The sequence below is a fragment of the Dendropsophus ebraccatus genome, chromosome 3, assembly GCF_027789765.1.
Source record: "Dendropsophus ebraccatus isolate aDenEbr1 chromosome 3, aDenEbr1.pat, whole genome shotgun sequence".
Classification (NCBI taxonomy): Eukaryota; Metazoa; Chordata; class Amphibia; order Anura; family Hylidae; genus Dendropsophus; species Dendropsophus ebraccatus.
This window is the reverse complement of record NC_091456.1, coordinates 16,933,226-16,957,962: the sequence shown is the minus strand read 5'-3', so window position 1 is coordinate 16,957,962 and position 24,737 is coordinate 16,933,226. Positions and strand designations below refer to the sequence as shown.

General features: G+C 40.8%; 1 protein-coding gene across 4 annotated transcripts in view; it reads right to left on the bottom strand.

Moving 5' to 3' along the window:
• Positions 1-9,822: 9,822 nt before the first annotated feature.
• The window catches only part of ADGRD1 (adhesion G protein-coupled receptor D1), a 482,082-nt gene continuing 467,167 nt past the window's right edge, over positions 9,823-24,737 (bottom strand). For all 4 annotated transcript variants that reach the window (XM_069961003.1, XM_069961004.1, XM_069961005.1 and 1 more), the window contains 4 exons: positions 20,829-20,955; positions 19,377-19,418; positions 17,135-17,227; positions 9,823-14,907 (listed from right to left, as the gene is read on the bottom strand). In XM_069961003.1, the coding sequence (XP_069817104.1) occupies positions 14,812-14,907; positions 17,135-17,227; positions 19,377-19,418; positions 20,829-20,955 (358 nt within the window). In that variant the 3' untranslated portion in view covers positions 9,823-14,811. The remainder of the gene's footprint in view (positions 14,908-17,134; positions 17,228-19,376; positions 19,419-20,828; positions 20,956-24,737) is intronic.

The following is a 24,737-nucleotide window of genomic DNA, read 5'->3' as shown; positions in this document are numbered from 1 at the left end:
ACAGAGGTGTAAGGTTTTTTTTTACATACTATTTGCATTTTACAAGCATGGAGATTGGCAGATATAGTTTTATGCAGCTTTTAAGCAAATTATATAAATTTCACTCTATTTTACTGATTGATCCAAGGCGCATAATGAAAGTGAATCTGTCATGATGTCCTGATCCTGAAATGAGCTGCATACAGTCCAGTATTATAGTAGTAAATACATTGGTAGCTTTAATTATGTTGCAAAAAGTTTAAAAAGATTTTTTTTATTTTTTTACCTTCCCGGAAAGAGATAGTGTTGAGTGACAGTTGGCTGACATTGTCTCCCTGACTGGTCTGAACTGGTTGACAATGGTTCAGCGACATCTAGGAGTATTGCTTACGATTACGAATTACGATTACGTATACTATAGTTTTGGTATTGGTATACTTTAGTGGTCTGGAGGCATTAGTGACTACTGATTGTCCATGAGTTGCACTGGACGTGGGACGGCCTACTGTGGACCTATACAGAGCTCCCCCATATCAGAAAGGACTGTCTGGTAACGTCTCCTCCATATGACTACACACTTTTTGGAGATTACTGTATATACAACAATTTAATTTTGTCAAGTTTTGGCATTTTATATTTAATACAATAAAATTTAGTTTTAAGCATATCCTCCTTTTGTTTTTGTATATTTTGACACAAGGATTGGTGAGCCCGGGCTGGTGCACCTTAAAGCGACACTGTACGCACAATCTGACCCCCCCCCCCCCCCCCCAAACCACTTGTACCATCAGAGAGCTGCTTTTAATCCAAAATCTGTCCTGGGGTCCGTTCAGCAGGGGATGCAGTTATTGTCATAAAAATAACTTTTAATCCAGCCGGCCGGGGCTTACATTTGTATATACATTAGGCTGGCACAACCTCTCTGTCCCTCCTCCCCACCCTCCTCAGCATTAGGAATGATCCAGGCAGATTGCTCTCTATTCCTCACCTGTTTGTATAATGAACATGGGCTGGATCGTTAATACACCTGTGCAAAGCTCAAACAGCAGTAAATGTTGAGGAGAGTGGAAAGGAAGGACAGAGAGGGTGTGCTAGCCTAATGCATATACAAATGTAAGCCCCGGCCGTTAGACACAGCGCTGCCGGATTAAAAGTTATTTTTATGACAATAACTGCATCCCCGGCCGAACAGACCCCAGGACAGATCATGGATTAAAAGCAGCTATCCGAATGTAAAAGTGGTTTGGGGGGACAGATTGTGGGTACAGAGTCACTTTAAATTACACCATTGATTGTTGATGCTATAGAAAAAGCAGACAGAGAATAAATGCAGTAAATGCTGCAACCTCGCTAATGTGCAATAGTCTTCTATGGAATGAGAGGGGAACTGGCAGGAGTGATGTGGGTGTTGTTTATGACAACAGTTTATCATGGACAAGTCTAGTGTAGTAGGAGGTGTGCCTGAGATGTTAATCATTTTTTGGTTTTCTTTGATGAAGTTATTTCCATAGGGACTGTCTTCAGACCATAGGAATCTTTTGGTTGTTGTAGTCCTTAAAGGTTGTTGAAGACGAGGTACTGTAGATGGTGGAGCCCAGTTGTATGTACAAATGCCAGTTAACGAAAGTACTGCTGCTTTCTGAATACACTGTCTTAAAGAAGAATTCCGGGTTGGGTGGGAGAACATCATTTCAGACGGGGTCAGGGGACACATATTAAAGAAAGTATGCTTACCCCATGCCCACGCTGCACCACAATACCAGGCTCCCGAAGCCCACCAGATGACGCTTTCTCCTGGCGTCAGGGTACACCATAACCCAGCTAAAACATCACCAAAGGGTGGGATTCAGACCACTCAGCCAAACAGTGACTTCAGTGGTGTACCACCCCACCCCTGTGACGGGCATCTACCAGCTGGATCGGGATGTAGCAGCATGGGAGATATGCAGACTGTGGTCCAGGAGCGGGTCATGGCGCTGCGCGGGAACCAAGGCAGCCAAATTTGCTTTCTTTATTATGTCCCCACACACGCACCCTCACACACACTTACCCTTCCTGTAATGATTCTTTTCCCTCCTTTAAGTGTCAGCTGGGCTTTGCTTTTGTGCCTATATAAATTCAAAGACCACACAGCCTTAATTACAAAATTATAGCAGTAGCCTTTGTGGGTGACCTTTAAACCTGGAAAAATTTAATTCCTTGGCCGTGTACTGTATGTGGTTTCATTCTCACCACTCTTTAATGTAATGAATAAAACATAGTAACAAATATCACATCATCATTTTGTCAGTCCGACAGAGTTTTAGTAACTCCGCTATAGCAGAAAACCTCAAAGGTTACTTTGAGCAAAAACATGTTTCTCGTGATCTCTGGATGAATTTTTATTACTTTGATATATCAAACCTAACTTCATAAAAGTCACACTTTAAAAATGACAATACAGTGCCCTGCAAAAGTAGTCACCCCATTTTAGTAATAAATTATGAAGTAGACGCAATGCTACATGGGGAGGTTGCAAAGGTACAAAATACTAATGAAGAGCCTCTCACATACTCTACTATGACAAGGGTGGCTACCCATAATCATACCTGCACCCAGATAACATTGCATTGTAATAGCAGATTCATACGTCACTTATGTAAGGTCCATGCATAAACATGTAATTGTTTCGGAGCTCACAAAATCATAATAAATGATAATGCTGGGCGGTCCGATAGTCTGTTCCATAGAGTACAGTTAGTGCATGGACCCTATACATGGAACGTGTGAATCTAGCCTAAGGGTATGTTCACACTGAGCAAATATTGTGGAATCCCATGGCAGAGCGCTCTGTTGTGGAATCCCGCCCGCAGTGTCCTGTAGTGAGTGAATGGGAGGGCGCGCACGCGTCTGCTTCCTCCCCTCTCCGCTCACAGAATTAACAAAACACCTCTTTAAATGAAGAACCGCGGCAGCGGGAGAGCGCGCACTGTCCCATAGACGGGCAATGACACACTGAAACAGGTGGGATTCCACCTGTTTTTACTCGGTGTGAACATACCCTAAGTATGGACTTTTTCTACGATCTCTGCACTGGTCTCAAGCACCTGTACTCAGTAGCTGACAGGCGCTGTGTGACTGAGGCAGGAGAGATTTCTTGCTCTGTACACAGCGCCTGTCAGCTGAGTACAGGGGCTTCAGACCAGTGCAGAGATCGGGGCCAGCAGCACGCTCCGGGGGGAGGGGGTGAGTGATCTGACAGGGACACAGGGAGGGGGGCCGGGGGGATCAGCAGCCGATACACATTACTTCCCCACCGATGCCGACCCTGAGTCCCTGGGGGGGAAGGGATGCGGAGGGCAGCCGGGTGTCTGGTAGCTATGAATGAAGTAATGCCGCCCGCCGCATCCCCTCCCGGGACTTGGTCGGCATCGCTGACAAGGTGGGGGGGGGGGGGGTTGCGGAGTGATCACCTGCTGTAGTGCAGTGCCGGCCCATGTAACTGGTGACCGGCACTGAGCCCGACGACCCCTGATAACTTACTGCAGCCTCAGGGGACCCCCACTCTGAAGCGTGTGGGGATGCAGAGCACTGAACCCTGATTGGCTGCACGCTACCAAGCCAGTCAGGGTTCAGTGCTCTGCTGCTAATGAGACGGAGAGCGGCGCCGGCCGGGTGACGTCACTGAACCGGAAGGAGAAGAGGATCCGAGCCACAAGCTGCAAGATCACGTGACCGGACCGGAGATCTCCTTGGGGGGCCAAAAAACAACAGGTAAGTATATTAGGAAAGTGTTAACCTTGGTTAACCCTTTCCTTTGCTAAATTATTGATTTTCCCTGGAATACCCCTTTAAGTTGAACTGGGCAATCATGTGGGATCATTCTGCCCTTCATAATAACACCGCCACCTAACACCACCTTTCCCATTACACAAATAAAAATATATAAAAAAACAAAACAAAACATATTATATACTGTAGCATGTGGAATTGTCCGACCTATTAAAATAGCGTAAATGAAAAGCAAAAAAAAAAAAAAAAAACAGGATTGCAGATTTTTTTTTTAATTATATATTAGAAAAATATTAATAAAAAACAACCAAAATTTTTCTCTTATACCAATATGATACCAATAAAAACTAGAGGTCATGTCGCAAAAAATGACATCCTAACCAGCCCTGTAGGTGGAAAAATTAGAGTGTTATGTCTTAGAAGATGAGGCGGAACAATGCTTCAATTTGACCAGGACATCCGTGCATCAATGATGTTTGGTCATGAAGGGGTTAAAAAGACGTCTGTTATTGCCGCATTTTACTTGACCTCAGTGAAATGCATCCAAGTCAATGGAATGACGGGCATCCAGTGCACACTGTATTAAATAATGAATGAATGTTGTTTGTGTGGACGTCAAACTAATGATCATGACAATTATTTTCGGACTTTTTTTTTCAAACAATGGACGTTATTTTTTAGTTGTTCACACATAGTTCTTCTTTTTTCACTATCTTTACTGTTATATTCAATGGACTTTTCAATTAAAGACACATCCAAGGGCCGATTGGTAAACCAAAACTAGAATAATGTACCAATTATGAAAGAGAACACTCCAGAGACACCATCAGGGTCTCAACGTAGTGAGCTAGCCAGACCTTCTTCTGGGAAGGAACAACCAAGCCAAGGAATGTCTCCAGTCAAGGAAACCACCCAAGCAAGGTATCCATCCACAGACAGCTGTTTTGGGGTATTTGCCCCTCATCAGTCTGGAGTAGGATTCTGGATGGTGGGAGCAATGCTAGTAAGTGCATGCAAAGAGACGCTGAGGTCAACCAGCGTCTTTTAGAATAATGTACCAGCAGCCGTAATTGCACTGATGAGTGCCAAAACCCAAAATGTCGGGTGTAGTTCAAAACAAAAATAAGTAAAGAAAAAAGTCATGAGAACATTGTAATTGTAATGCTGTAAAGTGGATCATCCCAAAGAGATGAAACTTGCCCACCCTGATTTGTGGCTTAGAGATTTTGCCATTTGTACAATAATTTTCCATAGCCAAATGCAATACTCAGAAATCAATTTAATAAAAAAGGTTTGGAATAATTTTAAAAATATATATATATTTTTTTTTTTTTACTATTGAAAATTATAGAATTCAGCTAAAAGAATTTTGAGTGGTAATTGAAACTGATTTGAGCATTTTTTTCCCTCCCACTGTGTAGCCCAGCGTCTAACATTTTTCCCTACTATTATGCAAATCACTGAACCCTGCAGTGAGGTCAACCCTTATACACAATGGCACAATACGTTTAAAGATGGCTGCTTTTAAAATAGTACTTAAAAAGCACAGCAAGTATGACGGCCAAATGGTTTCAATTTGGACATTCCATTTTGTTGGAACGATTCACCGGTGGGAAACTGATTACATGCTCCCCCAGTGCTAGGACCCCCTGGTGTTTAGCTGTAATATGTGGTAGATCCGGGCAGTAAGTGTTTCATATCCTCGTGCAGCACCACAAGCATGGTAACGAAACATTACTCAGTTCCTACTGAAATTTATGACTTGTCTGTGCAGTGCATGGCCATGTGCAGCTCTCTAGAGAAACACATGCTTTTTGTAGCTACTCTATTATACTCTCTTATATACTGTATGTGTCTTGAATGGGCGGCTCATTTACAGACAGATTCTGAAGAGGACAGGAATATGGCTTTTCCATTTGTTTGTTTTATTGATAGACTAGCATAACTAGTGCTCAAAGTTGCTTGTATCAGAATGTAATTTCCTCTATACAGTTATTTGCATGTTTAACCCTTAGAGGACCGGGCCAATTTAAATTTTTGCGTTTTCGTATTTTCCTCCTTGTGCTTAAAAGGCCATAGCAGTTGCATTTTTCACCTAGAAATCCACATGAGCTCTTATTTTTTGCGCCACTAGTTGTACTTTGCAATGACAGGCATTGAAACCAGAAAGAAATTTAATGGGTGGTAAAATTGAAAATAAAAACCATTTCTTTATTTGGGGGTTATTTGCTTTTACGCCGTTTGCCCTGGGGTAAAACTGAATGTGCCTGCATTCCAATTAAGAGAAAGTCATGTTTATCCGGCCAAAACTACTGTATCGGTTGGGTTACACATATACGACAACGGCCTTTGTTTGACACGGCTGAGTCATCCAATCTGCAATCCATGCCATGTACTACATCTAGTCCATCACAATTGTCTACATAAGTCATCATTGTTCCTAAGAAAATTATACTTCATTGTAACAATTCCTCAAACACGTAGTTTTCCTATTAGGAACATGTTCACAATGTACTGTACATAATATATGTAATTTGTAGTCTTTTTTGCAGTTTTTGGGCCATCTATACAGTTTGTCGGTGAAAAGATTGGGTCAAGTTACCTTGCAGTTGCATTACAGTTTCCAATACTGCAATGAAATTCTGTCCTGTGGTCTGTTCGGCAGGTAATGCAGTTATTGTCATAAAAAACATCTTTTAAACTTGCAGCCCTGTTTCAAATTGGCGTGGCCTAGAGTGTGTATGCCCTAGGATTTCAGTGCTCCTCCATCCCTCCTCACCACCCTCTTCATCATTAGGAATGCCACCGGGCAGGATTTTTCCTATTCATCACCTGAACACCTTAACCATCATGCACATGTGCAGTGTTCACACAGGTGATGAATAGGAGAAATTGTTCTAGGGGCATTCCTAATGATGAAGAGGGTGAGGAGGAGAGACTGAGAGGTGGTGCAAGCCTAGGGCATAGGCACTCTAGGCCATGCTAATTTGACACAGGACTGCAAGTTTAATTTTTTTTTTTTTTTATGACAATAACTGCATCACCTGTCGAACGGACTCCAGGACAGATCTTGGATTAAAAGCAGCTATCCGAAGGTACAAGCAGTTTGGGAAGGTCAAATTTTGGGTACAGAGTCGCTTTAAGCCCTTATAAAAAGACCATAAAGTAGAAACTATTCTAATAGTTCTGTCGCCATAGACTAAAATACCCTAAAAAAAGCTGAATATGCCCATATCTATTGGCTGATCCCAGAGCGTATGCTTGAAGGGGAACTCCAGAATGTATTTATTTTTTATTCTGATTAACTGGTGTCATGAACTTATGCAGATTTGTAAATCACTTCTTTAAAAATCTCAAGCCTTCCAGTCGCTATATGTCCTACAGGAACACAGTGCTCTCTGATGCCACCTTATCCATGTCAGGAACTGTCCACATCAGGAGAGGTTTTCTATAGGGATTTGCTACTGGTCTGGACAGTTCCTGACATGGACAGAGGTGGCAGCAGAGAGCACTGTGTCAGACTAGAAAGAAAACACTATTTCCTGCAGCACGTACAGCAGCTAAAAAATTGAAGTAAATTACAAATCTATATAACTTTTTGCTACCAGTTCATTTGAAGGAAAAAAATTAAGGTGCCTTCACCTACAGCTTATCCGCAGCGGATTTCTCACTGCAAATTCGCAGGAAAATCCGCTGCAGATAGTTGCCCATGCATTTGAATGGGCTGACATACACGTAGAGGGATTGTCCTCCCGCTGTGAGTTTGTTAAATGTAGCGCCGTTAACCCACGTGGCCCCAGAACATACATCACCTGCTCCAGGCTCCTGCTTGTGTCGGGGCAAATCATTATAGGAAACCTCTCCTGCACTGGACAGTTCCTGTCTCTGACAGAGGTGGCAGCAGAGAACACTGTGTCAGACTGAAAAGAATACACCTCTTCCTGTAATAAAAGTGATGTTTTAGATAGTGATATGCCTCTATGATAATTAGTTTGTGGATATATACGTAACCATGCCTGGGTTAATTTAAATTCATACCAACAGCTCTGTGATATATTTACAGCCTGAAATCAGTAACCTGGATCATCATCTGGGTCAATCACGTCAATGTATGTGCTTTTGTTATGACATATGATTTCAGCTCTTGATGCGTATGACTAGCAATAAAAAAATTAATATACACATTAATAGTTTCTTAATCTTACATAAAGAATATATTGCATACAAACATTGTACAGGTCAAAGTAAATATGGCAGCAGGTCTTTACAATGTCATTTAGTGCATCAATAATTTAATAATCATTTGAATATGGCATCAAGTAAGTTACATACACATACAGTATATACTGATCTAATGCAAGGCTCTACAAAACACACATATACAACGTCCAATGGTTTTGGCTTGTCTTTTATTCTCTTGTGCTAAACAAAAACTACAGACATTTCTGCTTTATTAGACAAGAAGCTAGGCACATTAGTGTTCTACAGTAACATTAAAGTCAATGTTAACCTTTAGTCAACCCTCTCTTCTGTATTACAATTTTTTATTATCAGTAGAGATGAGTGCAACTTGAGCATGCTCAAATGCACTTGTTCTACATTTACATACCGGTGACTGAAGAAGTTGGAAGTTGGATGTAAGGAGTCTGGGAAAACATGGACACAGCCTATGACCTATGGCTGTATCCATGTTTTCCCGGACTTCCTAGGGTGGCATCTAACGTCTTTGACCACCGATATTCAAATGCCACACAATCAAGCATACTCGAGCTGCACTCATCTCTAATTATCAGTAATTCCTTAAAGGGGATATCTAAAAATTAGCAAAAAAAAAAAGCTGCATTTGTTCATGGGTATGTACAGTATCATTATTTAGCTCCAATACCAGACATACCCCATAAACAAGAGTGATACCTTTCCTAATCTCAGTCTATTTCTTTTATACCTTCCGAAACACTTCCTTTATAACCATTAAAGATTTAAATAATAAGGAACAACTGCTGAAAGCAAATCAAACTCCTTCCATGTAATATAGACTGTATTCTATCCATGGAGGTACCAGTGGTACTGCCATTGGGGTATTCTTGTTCCTCCACTGATGGAGTGCAGAGGTTATAAGCGGCAACAGTATTGTGCTGCCATTCCTAAAAGTGGGGACTTTTTAAAGTCTTCTCTTTGATATTACTCGAGTTGCACCGATTCCTACAGATGTGTCATCCTTTGTCTTTTCTTGAAGGACATCATGATTCTAGAGATGCGCAAACTTAAAAAAATTTTGGTTTGGCAGGTTCACATAAAGTTCAGGCTCGTCGAAACCGAACCTTAAATTAACCACACTAAAACAACTGCAGGTGTTTAGCTATTTTAGTGCAGTTGAAAAAGTTTAGTCATCAATACTTACCTGTCCGGGCTCCCTGTGGTGTCCTTCTCCGGGGTCTGGTGTCCCCAGCTAAAATCCATGGCCAGTGATTGGATCAGCAGGCTACCACTCGTCTCATGAGTGACAGCATGCTCAGCCAATCACTGGCAAGGGCACGGACCGTCTCAGTCAGTCACTGATTGAGCAGGCTGGAGACACTGCTGATTTGGAGGAGGAAACCAGGCAAGCGTGTACAAGTAAGAACGGCTTTGTTTGTTTGTTTTCGAGATGTGCAGCATCCATCTTTCTGAACTTTTTGAAAAGTTTGGTTTGGTACTGAACCAAACCTTTTACAATGTTTTGAACAAATCTAGGTTCAGGAAATTTCGTTTGTTCATCTTTACATGATCTAAATTTGATTGAATATCATGACATGCTAGTGAAACCCTCAGTTGACTGCAATTCATATTATGACTAGAGTTGATCGAACTTCGGGAAATCCTAGGTTCGATCGAACTCGAACATTCCCGAAACTTCTGCATATAATTGCTGATGCCTTACCGGTCCGTGGGGAAGGAGCAGACTGCCCGAGTACTGCCTGGAATTCCTGGATTTAGCCTATTACCTCGGCTGAATCCCAGAATTCCAGGCAGTACCCGGGCAGTCTCCTCCTTCCCCACGGACCGGTAAGGCATCAGCAATCAAATGAGGAAGGTTCGGGAATGTTCAAATTCGATTGAACCTAGGATTTCCCGAAGTTCGATCAACTCTAATTATGACCCATATGTAGCCAGATACATAAAGCATAGCCATCTCCCCACAGTGTTGCACAGCCATTGCGATATGTTGAGCCATGAGGAGAGGAAAAGGAGAACTCGTCTGGAATCTGGAAATTTGGTAAATTAAATCAATAAGAATTTAGTTTTTATATAATGTACAAGAGTTTTTCAACTGTGAACTTTTGCTTTCATTTACTTTAGTTTCTCCATGTTAGAATTTTTCATTTACTAGAGGTGTCATGGCAGCCAAACAGAATACATCATGATGTATGAACATATATTCTCAGATACATATATACCGCACAAGCTTTTATCACACCTCTGCGCTCATGATTTCATATATTAAACAAATAGTTGGTGCTATCAAAGCTGCAATCTCCATCACTGAAATGAAAGGTATGATACATTCGGTTCCACTACAAGCAAGCCGGAATTTTGATGTAATTTGTCATATAAATATTCCGGGCCTTGGATCAGCAGTATATGGCTGTCAGAAAAATTGCTTACCTTAAATTGTTATAGATGGAAGCTCAGTCCAAAATGCTAATGTATTTCAGGTTATATAATAAATTATAATACAGTCAGCAGTAAGTTTTCTTTCTTTTTTTAAAGCTTACTAAAAGAAATAGCGGTTTCAAGTTTTTTTTTTTGTTACTTAGGACTAGTGGAATATTAAAAGCATTAATAGAGTTCTTTGAATAGGAATGGATAATAGCATTCACAGTAATGTTCAACCAGTCATTACAGGATCTTTTCCCATTTTTAAAGGAGAAGTCCCACCAACTTGGAAATCTGAAGGCAGGCTGGGATGGGTGTGAAAATAACTAACAAATTAACTCACCCGTCCCCCATGCCTCGGAGCGATGCTGCCGATTCCCATTTGGCGCATCAGGGGTTGTGCAGTTCTGCTACCAGTAACGTCATGACCCTGGCTGAGTGAGGGCCCACTCAGCCAATCAGTGACTGGGACAGGACACTGTGACGTTGCTGGTGCAGGAGACGGGTACGTCCCGTAGACAGTTTCCTGTAGAAGTTGGCGTCCTGCAGATGTAACAGGACCTCCGCTCCCGGTGCTACGAGGCATGGGTGAGTTAACTTCTTAGTTATTTTCACCCCTGCCTGCCTTCAGATTTCCAAGTTAGTGGAACTTCTCCTTTAAGGGAAAAGTAAAAACAACCAAACTACGTCTCCATATGCCAAGGTTTTCTGGAAAAAAAAAAAAAAATCAGCGAATAATTCTAATTTATCTCACCGCTAGAATTTAGACTTGGGTTTTATAATGTGACAAATCATGTTATCTAGAATTGGATAGCATTACATTACTATAAAACCGCTCTATTAGTCCCACAGAGACAAATTTATTTTTAATGAGACAGTTAAAACTTAGGATGGAAATATTTTACTAGGTAATGTTGGTGTTAACCAGGATTCTGTAAATAAGGAAGAATATTTTCAGTATTAGTCATGCATCTCTAATGAACGTCTTACAAAACAAAAGATAAATCACGATAAAAAGATCATTGATGTGTCTTTGTTGCCCAAAAGCGGGAATGAATCAGCAGTTTCAACCCTACGACCCCGCATAAGAAATATTATTACCATACAGGAATGATGTGTGGGTGTGAAGACAGCAAAATTGCACAAGAAATTTATGATCGTGCTATATAATTAAATAAATGGAATTTTAATTTTATGTATTATCGCTGGACAGATCAATAAAGACATCAGTACTTGGGAAAGTGCACAAAGTAAAGCCCTAGGAGGATATTTACTATCACTGCGTCCCTGGCGTATGCCAGAGAGAAGGCTCAGATTCACCCCTCCCCCCTGGTGTACGTCTGCCGTATCCCAGGCTCGCCTGATGGGTGACCAGGGTGGTTGTGGCAAGGCAGGGAGGAGATGTAAATCATGATACCTGCTTGAAGATTTGTTGCACAGAGGCCGCGCCGGGAGCAGGGCCGGCCGAGTTTACTAAGAGACATGTGCCTGAGTAAATACAGCTATGGAAAAGAGAGTCCCTGTCTTTATAAATGTCCCAAGAGTTCAAGAGAGAAATCCTGCAGAAAAAAATACAGCGCAGGCAGAGGGTGAGGGGAACATAATAAAGAATGTCCAAGGGGTTGTCTGCTTTATGCAGCCTCTTATTCACTAAAAAGGTTCCTCAAAAATTATTTTGTCTTTAAAAAATTAGTAATCTGGCTGTTTAAAATAATGTCAAGTGGTTCTCAGTTGATTAAAATGCATGGCTCAGTACCGGAAAAGAATCCCTGCACACTAATGAGGGGGGGATGGTGATGATTGGGGGGGGGGGGCATGCATCCTATGGCACAGCACAGACTCCTTGACACTTGAGCAATGAGTCTGTTCAATTGGCAGCTAGAGATGAACGCAACTCGAGCATGCTCGAATCTAATTGTTGGCATTTAAATAATGATGGCTGAATAAGTCAGATGAGGACCTAGGAAGTCAGTCTATGGATGTATCCATGTTTTTTCCATATTCCTATGGATGCATCCAACATTAGCCACCAGAACCAGAAGAGATGTGCTCATTTCTACTGGTTACCAATTCTACTGGTAAGCCAATTTAAGGCTATGTTCCCACTTCAGAAATATAGGGGAGAAATGCAACCATCTTGTAATATAGATGTCTACTAACAATGATCATGGTCATTACTAGCGGCCATCTATGTTACGAGACAGCTGTCTTTCCCCCTATGTTTCTGAAGTTGGAAAAAAGCCTTAGGGTACAAACACACACACCGTATATGCAGCAGATCTGCAGCAGATTTGATGGTGCAGATTTGATGCTGTGTTCAGTTATTTAGATCTAATCTGCTGAGTATCTGCTGCGTATCTGCTGCGTATCACAGCAGAAAATACGCTGCGTATACGGTGTGTGTGTTTGGACCCTTAAAGGGAATATGTCAGCTGTAATTTACTTTCCAAAATGCTTATCCTGTTAGATAGCTGATAGGTGAATTAGACATACAGAAGATTTCATATATCCAGCTTCCAGGATGTAGAAAATGATTTTATTCTCTAGTACAAGGAGTCAAAGAGGCGTTCCCAAGCTCCTGATATGCAGCAAGCTGTAATGCTTCCTCTCTCCCCCTTCCTGCTTGATTGACACCTGGAAGCTATGACCAGAGCAGGATCAGGTATGGGAGGGGGGAGTAGGAAGGTGTTAAAGCCTGGTGCACCTAAGGCACTTGGGAACACACTCTTTGACACCCTAAGAAAAAAATATTTCTACATTCTGGAAGCACAGACAGATATATGAAAGGTCTTATGTGTCTACTTGTCTTAACAGCTATCTCACAGTGTCAGCAGTTTGGAACATGAATTGGTTTTGTTTAAAACTTAGACTAGACTGTTTTTAAGCAGTTTGAGACACTTAAAAACCTGAAACACTCTTAGGCTATGTTCACATAGCGTAAGAGACCGGCCGTTCCGTGACCCAGACAGGTCACGGAACAGTCAGTCTCTAAAAAGATCATCCTAGCCGGTACTGCAGTAGTGGACGGATGATCTTCCGGGCCGCAGTGTTCTAATGCGGGCGCCCACATCAGAACGTTACACTGCATGCTATGGAGCAAGCGGCCGGATCCGCTCGCTCCATAGTGTGCACTGACAGGGTTTTCTATGGTCAGTTTTCAATGAATAGTGGCTGCAGAAAACCGACATGTCAGTTGTTTGCGGCGCCGCGAGGGATCCCGGCCGGAGCATATACTATGTGTATACGCTACGGCTGGGATCCCATAGACAGAAAGGTAACAAATATTTCCGTAATAATCACGACCGTTTTATAACGGCCATGGTTTTACAAAAATATACATTGTGTGAACATAGCCTTAGACTGTCTAGTCTAAACCTGACTAAGAACTAGACAATTTTTCTCTATTAGGGTATTCGACAACAGATCTAAGCCAGAAACCTTAAACCCCTTTTAAGATATCTGTTACCCCCTCATAACATAGTCTTTCGGATTTACTGTAAAAACTGTTATCATGCTGCTCTTTTCCGGCAACGTCTAGTGTAGAATGGCAACTAAAACTATTTATTGCTGCAATTAAAATGACCAAACTGGCAATAAAAGAAAATATCACACAAGTTCGATAGAATGTAGGGCAAACCTTACATAAACTTTGGTCAGTTTGACTGCATTTGTCGCTCTAAATTTCCTGCAGTAGAAAGCAAACCGGCAGTAATGGCCAATCCTTAACTGTATGCGAACCATCACTATCGTGGAGAGTAGAGCAGCAAGTAAGAAGTCTTTGTTTTCCGTAAGATGTCCTTGGTAGATGTGGAAATGTTGACTATCAAGGTGCCATCTTAGTCACAGCAATTAAGTACACAATGAATATATATCTCTATTCAGGTTACAATATAGCTTGTGTGTTACCTGTCCATCAATGTGTTTCATAAATAAGACTGATAAAGAAGAAAGTCAGCAGTGAGCAGATAAACAATACAATGTTTCATTATAAAGTCTATAAAAGAACTGCTTTATGTGTGATGGATTTGTCAGGGAAGGCTCTGAACTGTCTCTCACTGTCACACAATAATCCAGCAGTGGTCGGTTTAGTAATGCAGTCTATTGCACAATATAACTTCACGTTCTTCCTTGATGTTTTTAGATACTTAGCGGAAGATGGTCTCTAAGGCATCTTGACACTTACTGCCAACAGTGAACAACGTTTTATTCGGAGTTGTGTCTTTGTAGATGTATGCTTGAAGACAAATTGGTTTCTTCAGGCTAAAAAAAGCGAAAACCCTCCCTGTAGTAAAACATGGTGGAAACTTCTTAGTACTATTAAAGAGAAGGCACCTTCAGCTGAATTAGGGAAAGATAAACTTATGTACACGAAGGCCTCCAGTGATTTTTTTTGTTGTTGTTGTTGACGGCAAAACTCTCTCGTAATCAGACAGCAGACAAGTCAATTCTGTTGGCTGAATTGCTGCTTTTGTCCCACGTATTCATCTTGGTTGGAGATGTATTGGCTCGATTCCCATTCATCTGGAAGGCAAAAAAACAAACGTGCCAATTATTGTTTTTTAAAAGTTCATGTTCTGTGATAAACAATAATAACTTTCATTTAAGAGTAAAGATGAGCGAACTTACAGTAAGTTGGCGTTCACAAACTCTCGAATTATCAGCATTTGACTCCCAGGGGCTGGAGAAGGTGGATTAAGCCCGAGGATTGCCTGGGAAACATGGATGCAGCCACGTGTTGTATTCATATTTTCCAGGCCGAACCCACAGGATGAATCCACCCTCTCCAACCACAGGGAGTCAAATCACCATAGTTTGGAAATTAGCAAACCCCAACTTACTGTAAGTTCACTCATGTCTATTTGTAAAGTAATTTCTAAACATAGAAGTAAAATGGACTGCGTTCATCTTCTATCTCAAGTCAAAGGATTTAGCGATGTACTAATGTATGCCACTGTATATACATACACATAGGTTGTCAAAGAAAAAAAAATACCACAGGTTATAACTTTTTTTTGCCTCCCAGTAAAAAATAAAGATAACAGTGGTACCTTGGTTTAAGAGTAACTTGGTTCAAGAGCATTGCTTTGGTTTAAGAGCTCCCTGTGCTGGGTGGGAGCGCGAGTGGAGGAGGGGCATGGTCTGCATAGCGGGGTTTACAGCCCTGTACTCTAAACCATGAAGTCTCCCTCACCTTCCAAATCATAGCAGATCCATTTCAGGCTGGGGCTTGCATCAGATGACAGGACTGTGGAGGTAATCTCTTCATAGCTGTAACCCCTCTCTCCCCGGACAGAGAGCGCTGCATGTATGTGCCCACATCTGTCCTGCTCATTCCTTCATGCTCCCTGCAGTCTCTGTCCGCCCTTGTGTTTCCCATCCTCTCCATTACTGTGCAGTAACTTATAATATCACAGATTCTGCTGTTTCTGAATGTTTGTTTCATCTGTTTTACATTTTATTCAGAATAATAAATCATTATTTTTGGGGTCTGGAACCAATTGTCTGCATTTCTATGATTTCTTATGGTAAAATTTGCTTTGGTTTAAGAGTGGATTTGGATTACAAGCGCAGTCCTGGAACGAATTATGCTCGTAATCCAAGGCACTGCTGTACTAATAAACAGATCGGTCTACCTTCATCTTTCATTTAGTTTAGTGTTTAGTTAAGGATTCCTGTTTCTCATTAAACCCATTCCACACAACTGAACAATAAAAAAGACGCACTCATGTAACAATTATTGGTTGTACCCACACACATAGGCAAACCCAGTATACACAAAACACTTTAGGGTTTTATTGGCTGAATAGGCCATTGAATGTCCAGTGTAATAGACGCAAAAATCAGCCGACAAACTGGCAAGTACACGCTAGTATCAGGCAGTAATCTGCCCACCCGTAATACCACCAGTGAAAGACTGTGATAAACGCATGCTGTTGTGAAGAGCTGGTTATCTCACACTAAACAGGATATATTAAAGGGGTTATCCAAAACACAAAAACATGACCACTTTTCCCCCTCTCTTGTCTCCAGTTCAGGCGGGGTTTGCAAATAAGCTCCATTTACTTCAATGGAACTGTGTTTCAAACCCCACCCAATCTGGAGAAAAGAGAGGGGGAAAAGTGGCCATGTTTTTGTAGCACTGGATAACCCCTTTTAGTGCAGAGATAGGTGAAGAAAAGACATATCTGTATATTACCAAGGCTAAAAGACCATTCTTTTGGCTTCCATCAGGTAAATGGAGGCTAAAAAGGTTTAAAAACTTTATATACAACATAAATAAATCAAATCATGTATGTAATTCAAAGAGTATTTCTAAAACGGTGGATTCGTGTGAATTGTGAACAGCACAATACTACTCCCTATTAGTTTGGCTTTCATTTCCCATATATTGTTAGATTTCCCGCTTGCTTTCTCAGTGCTCACAGAAAGTTTCTCTTTGATCACTCATTTTTTAATGTCATTGTTGCTGTAAGCCTTTCAAATAATACAGCCCTCCAATGCTTGAACTCTTACGGGTATAAATAGTCTATTCTTTTCTCATTCCTAGTTCTTAAAAGAAAAAGCCAAAAATTATTGTGTCTATCCTCTATTCTAGTATGATTTTACAATATATAATATTTTTTTTTTTTCATTTTGCTCTGTAATTATGAAAGATGTTATAACAAAAAGTAGGAATTGAAAAAAACAATTGGAAAGACACACATTACTTAGAATCAGATAGAAATCAATAAGATTTAGGTTTACTTACTACATCAGAATTGAAAGGCTTTACATTGATGTTGCGAATGGAGCTACTTGTCAGGGACCACACCTTTGTTTTATGCTTGAAAGCAGCTCTCACCTTATAAAGAAAACAGAAATTATATATTATTTTTCTATGATTTTTTCCTTTAGTTAACCATATACCACCATTGGAAATAAGCAAACTTTTCAAAAGTTTGATTCAACAGGTTTGCCGAACTTTGAAACAAATTTCAGTTTGGGTTTGGACAAACTTTTCTTAATTTATATTATTTTAGGGCATTAAATAGTTGAGCGCAGTTATTTTCTGAATGAACGCGATCCCTGTGTTTCCAAATTGCTTTCTTCCCCGGCAGTTTGTTTTTTGTATATTTACTTATCCCGGCATGTTTTTATTCCAATGGTAATGTTGAAAACGAAAACAGCAGCATTGAAACGAAAAAATAATTAAGTAATAAGTAAGTATATGCTGTCATAAGTAAGTATACACAAAAGAAGCTGTGTGTATGTGTGGGGTGGGGGGTTAAAAAAGCAATCAGCTTGTTTTGTGCATCAACTTCTTTTGTGCATATTTACTTATAACAAGTAAATATAAGTAAATATACATAAACAAGCTGGCGGAGGAAACCTGGGGAGTGTGGACAGGTAAGTATAGGTTATTTTTTTATTTGTGCGGCAGCCATTTTTACAAACTGGTTATGAACTTTGCAAAAATTTGCAAAGTTTGGTAATTAACGACTGGAGTCGTGGGTCTGCTATACCACCACTAGCAATGAAGTAAGCCGCACCAGGGATCAGAGTCTAAGGGGCTTCACTGGTCTTCACCAGTACCCACCGCAAGGCGGTGCTGCGGCAGACGACCCCCAGGTCGCTACCCCTAGCTTGGCTTGCTAGTGGTGTTGGGCAAGGTGCAGCTGAAGACACATAGGCAGGCAGGCTGCAACACAGCAGCAATCATGGCTGAAACTGGGATAGCAGTCACGGGCAGGAACCACAGGAGAGGTGGGACCACACACTTATGGGAAGCATGCAAAGGCTCCAACAGAGGGGTAAGGGAGGTGCAGGGGAGTGTTTTCGGTGCAGCACTCTTTAAAGCAACCTTTCAATTGCTGAGAGCTGGTGCGCACCCTAGGAGGTGGAGACACATGCAGCGGGCAGAGCAGGAGACAGGAGCATGGCAGGGTAAGGTGCCCCCAGGGGCTGAAGAGGAGGCATCGGCGGACCCAGACAGGGAGGGAGAGTGAGCTCTAACAGTAACGAAAAGTGCAAATTCGTAATGAATCTCATTTTGTGATGTTCGGTTCACTCATCTCTAACCACCATGATTGTGGGCTACTGTTTATTTTTGTCAAGTAGTAAGCATAACATTAAAATGAATTCTGTTTGTTTTTTGTTTGTTTGTTTGTTTGTTTAATAGAGACTATTCTATGAAGAGTGCTACCACATTTTTTTTTTCTTTTGTAAGATTGTAAGAACTTTGGGCAAAGGAGGGAAATGACCTTGTATTGGCACCGAGTGGTGTCTGTATATAGACGTTCATCAAAAGATTTCAAAAACGTTAAAACGACAAAAAAAAATTAAGAAAAGTTCCTATCCAATACTTATTCATTTGACAGAAACACTTAGATAGTAAAATATATTTAGGAATGCTCAAAAAAAAAAAATCTGACATCTGTATTAATCCACTTCTGAACTCATATCATCTCCCCAGAGACCTCTTCTTAACCATTATCTTGGCATTATAACAAATTGCATATTTATGTAAGTGCTATAAATTTTCTGTTAAGAGAGGAAAGAAGGATAAAAAAACACTTTAAAGAACTCTGTGCAAAAGCAGCTAAATGTTCACATTTTCGGTTAAAGTTAATCAGATGCAAACATTTTAGGGAAGCCATGGGCTAGTTTCTAATGTTTCCACCGACTCGTCCAACCTCGAAAAAATGACTGAGGTGTGAAAATGTGCGGTGCCATGAAATGAAGATATAAATCTCACTGCTATTTATGACAGCTTATGCTCTAAGAGTAATGAGGATTTTATAAATTAATGTGACACTGGAAATATTAAAGGCTTTCAATGTCTATTCATTTCCTCACGTAGATGTGACAAGGGCAACATATGTTTCTTTTTATGATCTATGCATCTAGCACTTAGCTTGCTGCATATATATATATATATATATATATATATATATATATATATATATATATATATATATATATATACATACACACACACACACACATCTTACCTCTGAATTGAGAAGACAATGGAATAAGAAGATGAAAAATCCCTAAAACGAGAAAATTGACAACTGTTATGAATGAATATTGTGTCAATATAGATCTCTTGTTAAAACTCCTTTATATATTCTTTATACTATATATAATCTTTACAACAACATTTTGGCCTCTTTAGTTTTCCTCCAAGTTAAAACAATTGTCCGCCAATATTTTCCATTCTATCTCAATCATCCCCATTGATGCATATAGTATATTTCTCTATTGACATATATTTACACACAAGGATATCAGTGTGATGCCCAAATAGAGATATAAGTAGATGGCACCACAAAGTGACAAACAGAGGGGTGAAAAGAAAGTGGCTCTTGTTTTTAAGGTCACATTAGAAGCCCTTAAAGGGGAATGAGAAAGGAATAACTAAAAGGACAGACTAGATGAACCAGGTGGTCTTATTCTGCCAACAATCTTCAATGCTTCTATGATACATATATTAATGGATTCATTTATCCAAGACTGGAAAAACATATTCCAAAACTTTTTTTCCCCAAAAATAGCACCACATCTGTTCTCAGGTATAGGTGGCATTCACTTTAATGGAGCTGAGCTGCAATACCAAGTACCAACTGAGAACAAGGGTTTTTAGAAGAAAGCAACTATGTTTTTTTAATCCTGGAAAAGTCCTCTAAAGCATAACTGTCTTTAGGAAGCTTTACCTGATCAGCATGCAGTTGCTTCTGCTGCCGGTAGATTGGTTAAAATGTCACGGTCATCATAGAAAACTTTTGACATGTCATAGAGACCTGTGTTCAGACCTGAAACGATAGTCAGAATGAGCTGGGAGAAGACCGTGCTGCAGTGCATCCGATCCCTGCTATGTTTCAGCATAATCAGTTGGTCTCCATAGACTTGAGCTTGACTGATCACGCGACACAGAGCCAGGAGTGTACCGGTGTACATAGGGTGGTCTTCTCCTGGCTCGTTCTCCCGATCGGTACGGATCTGAACACTCAGATCTGGACTGATCAAAACTTTTGGCATGTCTCTATGGCATGTCATAAGTTTACTATGATGACAGTGACACTAATTATGGATATGACCATGCCAGGTGACCTTTGTGCATTACCCTATTCAGATTCTATAGGGCGAGCGCACAGAACTCAATGTGGACGTATCCATAGTTACTCGATCTTCTGGTGGCAGGAGCAAGAGCTTGCCAATTGGGTAAAGCTGACAAATTACAGGTATGCTTTAAAGAGTAGCTGTCATAACGGCCAGCGGAAAATTTGACTCTGATCCTGGAAATTTGGTTATCCATAGCAACAAACACGTTTTGGAGGAAACAGGCATGCCCCCCCATAGGATCATAGCCAAATTCACAGCTGATCTGGCGGAGGCTGTAGCGACAGGTGCTCTGTAGGTTCACCACCTCTTCAGATTGATAGTAAATCTACAAATCTTACCTGCAAAGAATTGAAGATGGCAAACATATATTGAAACACTATTGACTGTTCATTGACGGCAAGAACTCCAAAGATCCAGGAGCTTCCCAGGATCGGCAAGAGCACCGCAACAGCTTTGGCTGTTAATCTGAAAAAATAAATCCTGTATCGTTATTATGTATTACGATCTTCTTACCTGCAAAAATGTCAAAATCATTGAAAATATTAATTCAATTTAGTTTTACCTAAAAATCTTTTTTAAAAAAGTAAGAAATGGTCCCATGATGGTGTTGAACACGATTTTATGGCACTCGAAAGAGTGTTTGTCCCCATTATTTATTACGTCAAAACACCAGACAGAGTCTAAAGAGCCTTATCAAAGAAGACTGGGGGAAAATAAAACAGTAAAACACATCCAGACATTACTAAGAAGATGACAGTGGCACCAAATCAAAAGTGTTGTGCAGTTTAAAACATGCCACTGGCTGTGTCTTCCTGAATGACTGTGTTCATTCACTTCTGACATTTATGGCCAGTAAGCACCCCCGATGTGGGACCAACAGTACATCACCTCTAAGATAGGTTTTGATAGAAATCGGTAGGTTTTAATATGATTTGATTTAAACTTCATTTCCACCGCAGGTATATACAGTACACAACACTTTTGTAATGTATAGAATACCATCCGTTACAGAAGAACTCTCATTTCTACATACTACAGGATCCCATGACTGTAAGATGACAATAAAACAATCTATATCATAAGAAATTAAAAAAAATAGCATAGCCATACATAAATTTTTTTTTAAAAACATATAGGTAGGCAACTGCAGTTTTAAGAAGATATATACAGTATATTCAATTTAAACAGTTTTTTGGCATCCTGGAAGGATCTCATCATTCGGTTGGAAGAATCTCATCACTTGGATGAACAACGATAATAATTAAAGGAGCTTTCTGGATGGGAGTTTTAACACATTGGTGTGCAGTAAAAAGAAAGAAAAAAAAAAAAAACAGATGCCTATTCACTTGCCCTGATTTCCTACCTCTGACCATCCCCACTAGTCTCCTCTTATTCCTGGTTCTGTGACGTTTCGTTCAAGCTCATCCCATTGGCTCATAGGCCATTTCCTGCCTAAATAATATGTCAGAGGCACCAGGAAAAGAGGAAACAGAAAGGACCAGGCAACATGAGAACAACAGGCGCTCTCTTTTATTTTCACTGCACTTTAAGGTATTAAAAAGCGCTCCCTGTATAGAAAACCCAGTCAAACAATCTGCTTTGCTAAAATATATAGCTGTAAGCAAGATGGCCCTGCACTTATAGCACAGATATCTCCCTGAACCGCTATTAAAAAAAAAACCTGCTTCTCAAATACCTTGTTAACGCAGCCAGATCATGTATCCCAGCCCATTGGAAATGCTCCACTCCTCCCTCCCTATCAAACTAGCTACATAAGTTGGATGAGATCAGAAAAATGGAGGAGTTATCTGCCTCTTTACATTCTTTACTTTATGGATCCTGTGTAGTGATGATTGAATACTGTTTGATGGAATAGATATTCGATCGAATAGTAAGTCATTCGATAGTATCGAATATTATCGAATAGTACGCCAAATATTCAATACATATTCGATAAGCGTTCAAATCCCCCTTCCCTTTTCCTGAGGTGTCATTGTTGACTTGGTGAACCTCCAAGTGGTCAAATAGATGTTTTTCAATAATCGATTACTTGTTCCCATAGACTTTAATGGAATCGAATATTCAATCGAACGTTGGAATATCTGGCAGATATTCGTACGAATATCGAATATTTGAATATTTCACTATACGCTCATCACTAATCCTGTGGTTTAAGTCTCAAAGTTTTGAAGATCATCCTTGAGTAATGGTCGATGGCTGACCTCGCACGGCCGGCTGGATTCACTAAGAGGTGCGCACCTCTTAGTGAATCCTGCCGGGGGAAGGGGGCGGGGCCTAATATAAGACTGGTGTACTTGTACGCCGGTCTTCATAAATCCCCCCCCCCCCCCCATAGTATACGCTCCGGCCAGGATCCCTAGCGGTGCTGCAAGAAATTGACATGTCAGTTTTCTGCATCCGCTATTCATTGAATAGTGTCTGAAGAAAACCCTGTCAGTTCACACAATGGAGTGTGCGGACCACTCCATTGTATGCTGTGGGGAATTTTGATGCAGGCGTGCACGGATGCGCCCGCATCCAAATTCAGTGGCGGTAAAGATCATCTGGCTGGTACTGCAGTACTGGCTGGGATGATCTTTTCTGACACGGGCCGTTTCGTGACCCAGCGGGGTCACGAAATGGCCAGTCTCTTGCAATGTGTGAACATAGCCTGATTTTGCATAATCCGCTGCACAGACAAATGACCAAAAGGTACTATGCTTACTAGGGGACTGCCAGCTACAGTGTGAGTTACATTTTATGACCTATAGGCAGTCCTAAATGCACCATATTTGTTAACAAATCTGACACAAACCATGCCATGTTTTTTTTTCTCTTCAATCTGTGTAGATTGCACCAGTCTCATAAAATATGGGCTACAGAGTTTATTAAAAACTCCCTCATGCTCTGATAAAGGTGAAGGTCGTAGGATTCCTATCTTTTCCCTTACATATATATAAAAGGTCACTGTATTCTACAGTACGCTAGAACATACACACAATTCCCTCGAAGACATCACTTCCATTCAGACCCTGAGATTAACTCTGTGTGTCCGGATCTTACTCTAGGAAGCACGGCTTCATGTTACAGAGGGAAATAAACACAATTTCATTGACAGGTATAGAAAAACATAAAGTTCTAGTGATATGCTCATCTCCCATTGGAGCTTTAAAGAAAGCAGCCATTAGCAGCCAAGGCTTCCAGCATCCTCTCGCCTGTTGCTATATTTCATTCCGGCAGAGGTAGCATATTAGCACAAGAGAAAAATGACCTGAACTATTTATTAAGACATTCATATTTTTTCCCCTGCATCAGCTTCCATTATTCACTCTATGATCAAAGCAAAGGGGAAGTAAATAAGAGCAGAAAAGAAACATCACTGTATTACTAAAGGAGAAAGTTTATATTGCCATAAAGTAAACAGCTCCGCTAAGTCAATACTTCCTGTTATTTCTATTTTCCAATTTCTGTCTCTCTCCAGACAATCTGTCAGTCCTATAAAGCTGGAGAAGATTGATGGCGCTGGAGGAAATTAGCCCAAGCTGCCATTACTCCCAAGAAGCAAATTGTATTACTTCTCCAAACAATGCCATAAGTCACATTGGAGATTTAGTGATAATATGGGTAAGTTAGATGTACGCAATGTGTCTGATCTCGAGTGCACAACATCTAGGAGTTCTTGGCAAGACACACTGTAAATATTTTACTGAAGATTCTTACATGGAACTACCAGTTACCTCCATATTTAGGACAGCAAGCAGATAGAGGTCACGTATCAATGTCATTACATCAGCTATCTGGTATAATAGCATTAAACATCCCTTCCCTTCTGGGTCCTTTGCCTACTTGTTTTCCCCAATAGTGTATTGGTTGCCGCTGAATTCTTTACTGCCGCTGAATTCGGATGCGGGTGCATAAGTGCGCGCCCGCATCTGAATTCCCTACCTCTCACAATGGAGTGTGCGGCCGGAGCCGCACGCTCTATTTTGTGCACTGACAGGTTTTCTGTGGCTGCTATTCAATGAATAACGGCTGCAGAAAACTGAGATGTCAGTTTTTTGCGGCGCCGCTAGGGATCCCGGCCACAGTGTATACTATGTGTATAAACTCCGGCCGGGATCCCATACACGCCAGCACTACGTAAGTTCCGTAGTAATCACGGCCGCTGTTGCAAATCGACAACAACGGCCATGATTACTACAAAACTTACATAGTGACAACATAGCCTTAAAGGGGTTAAGGGGATT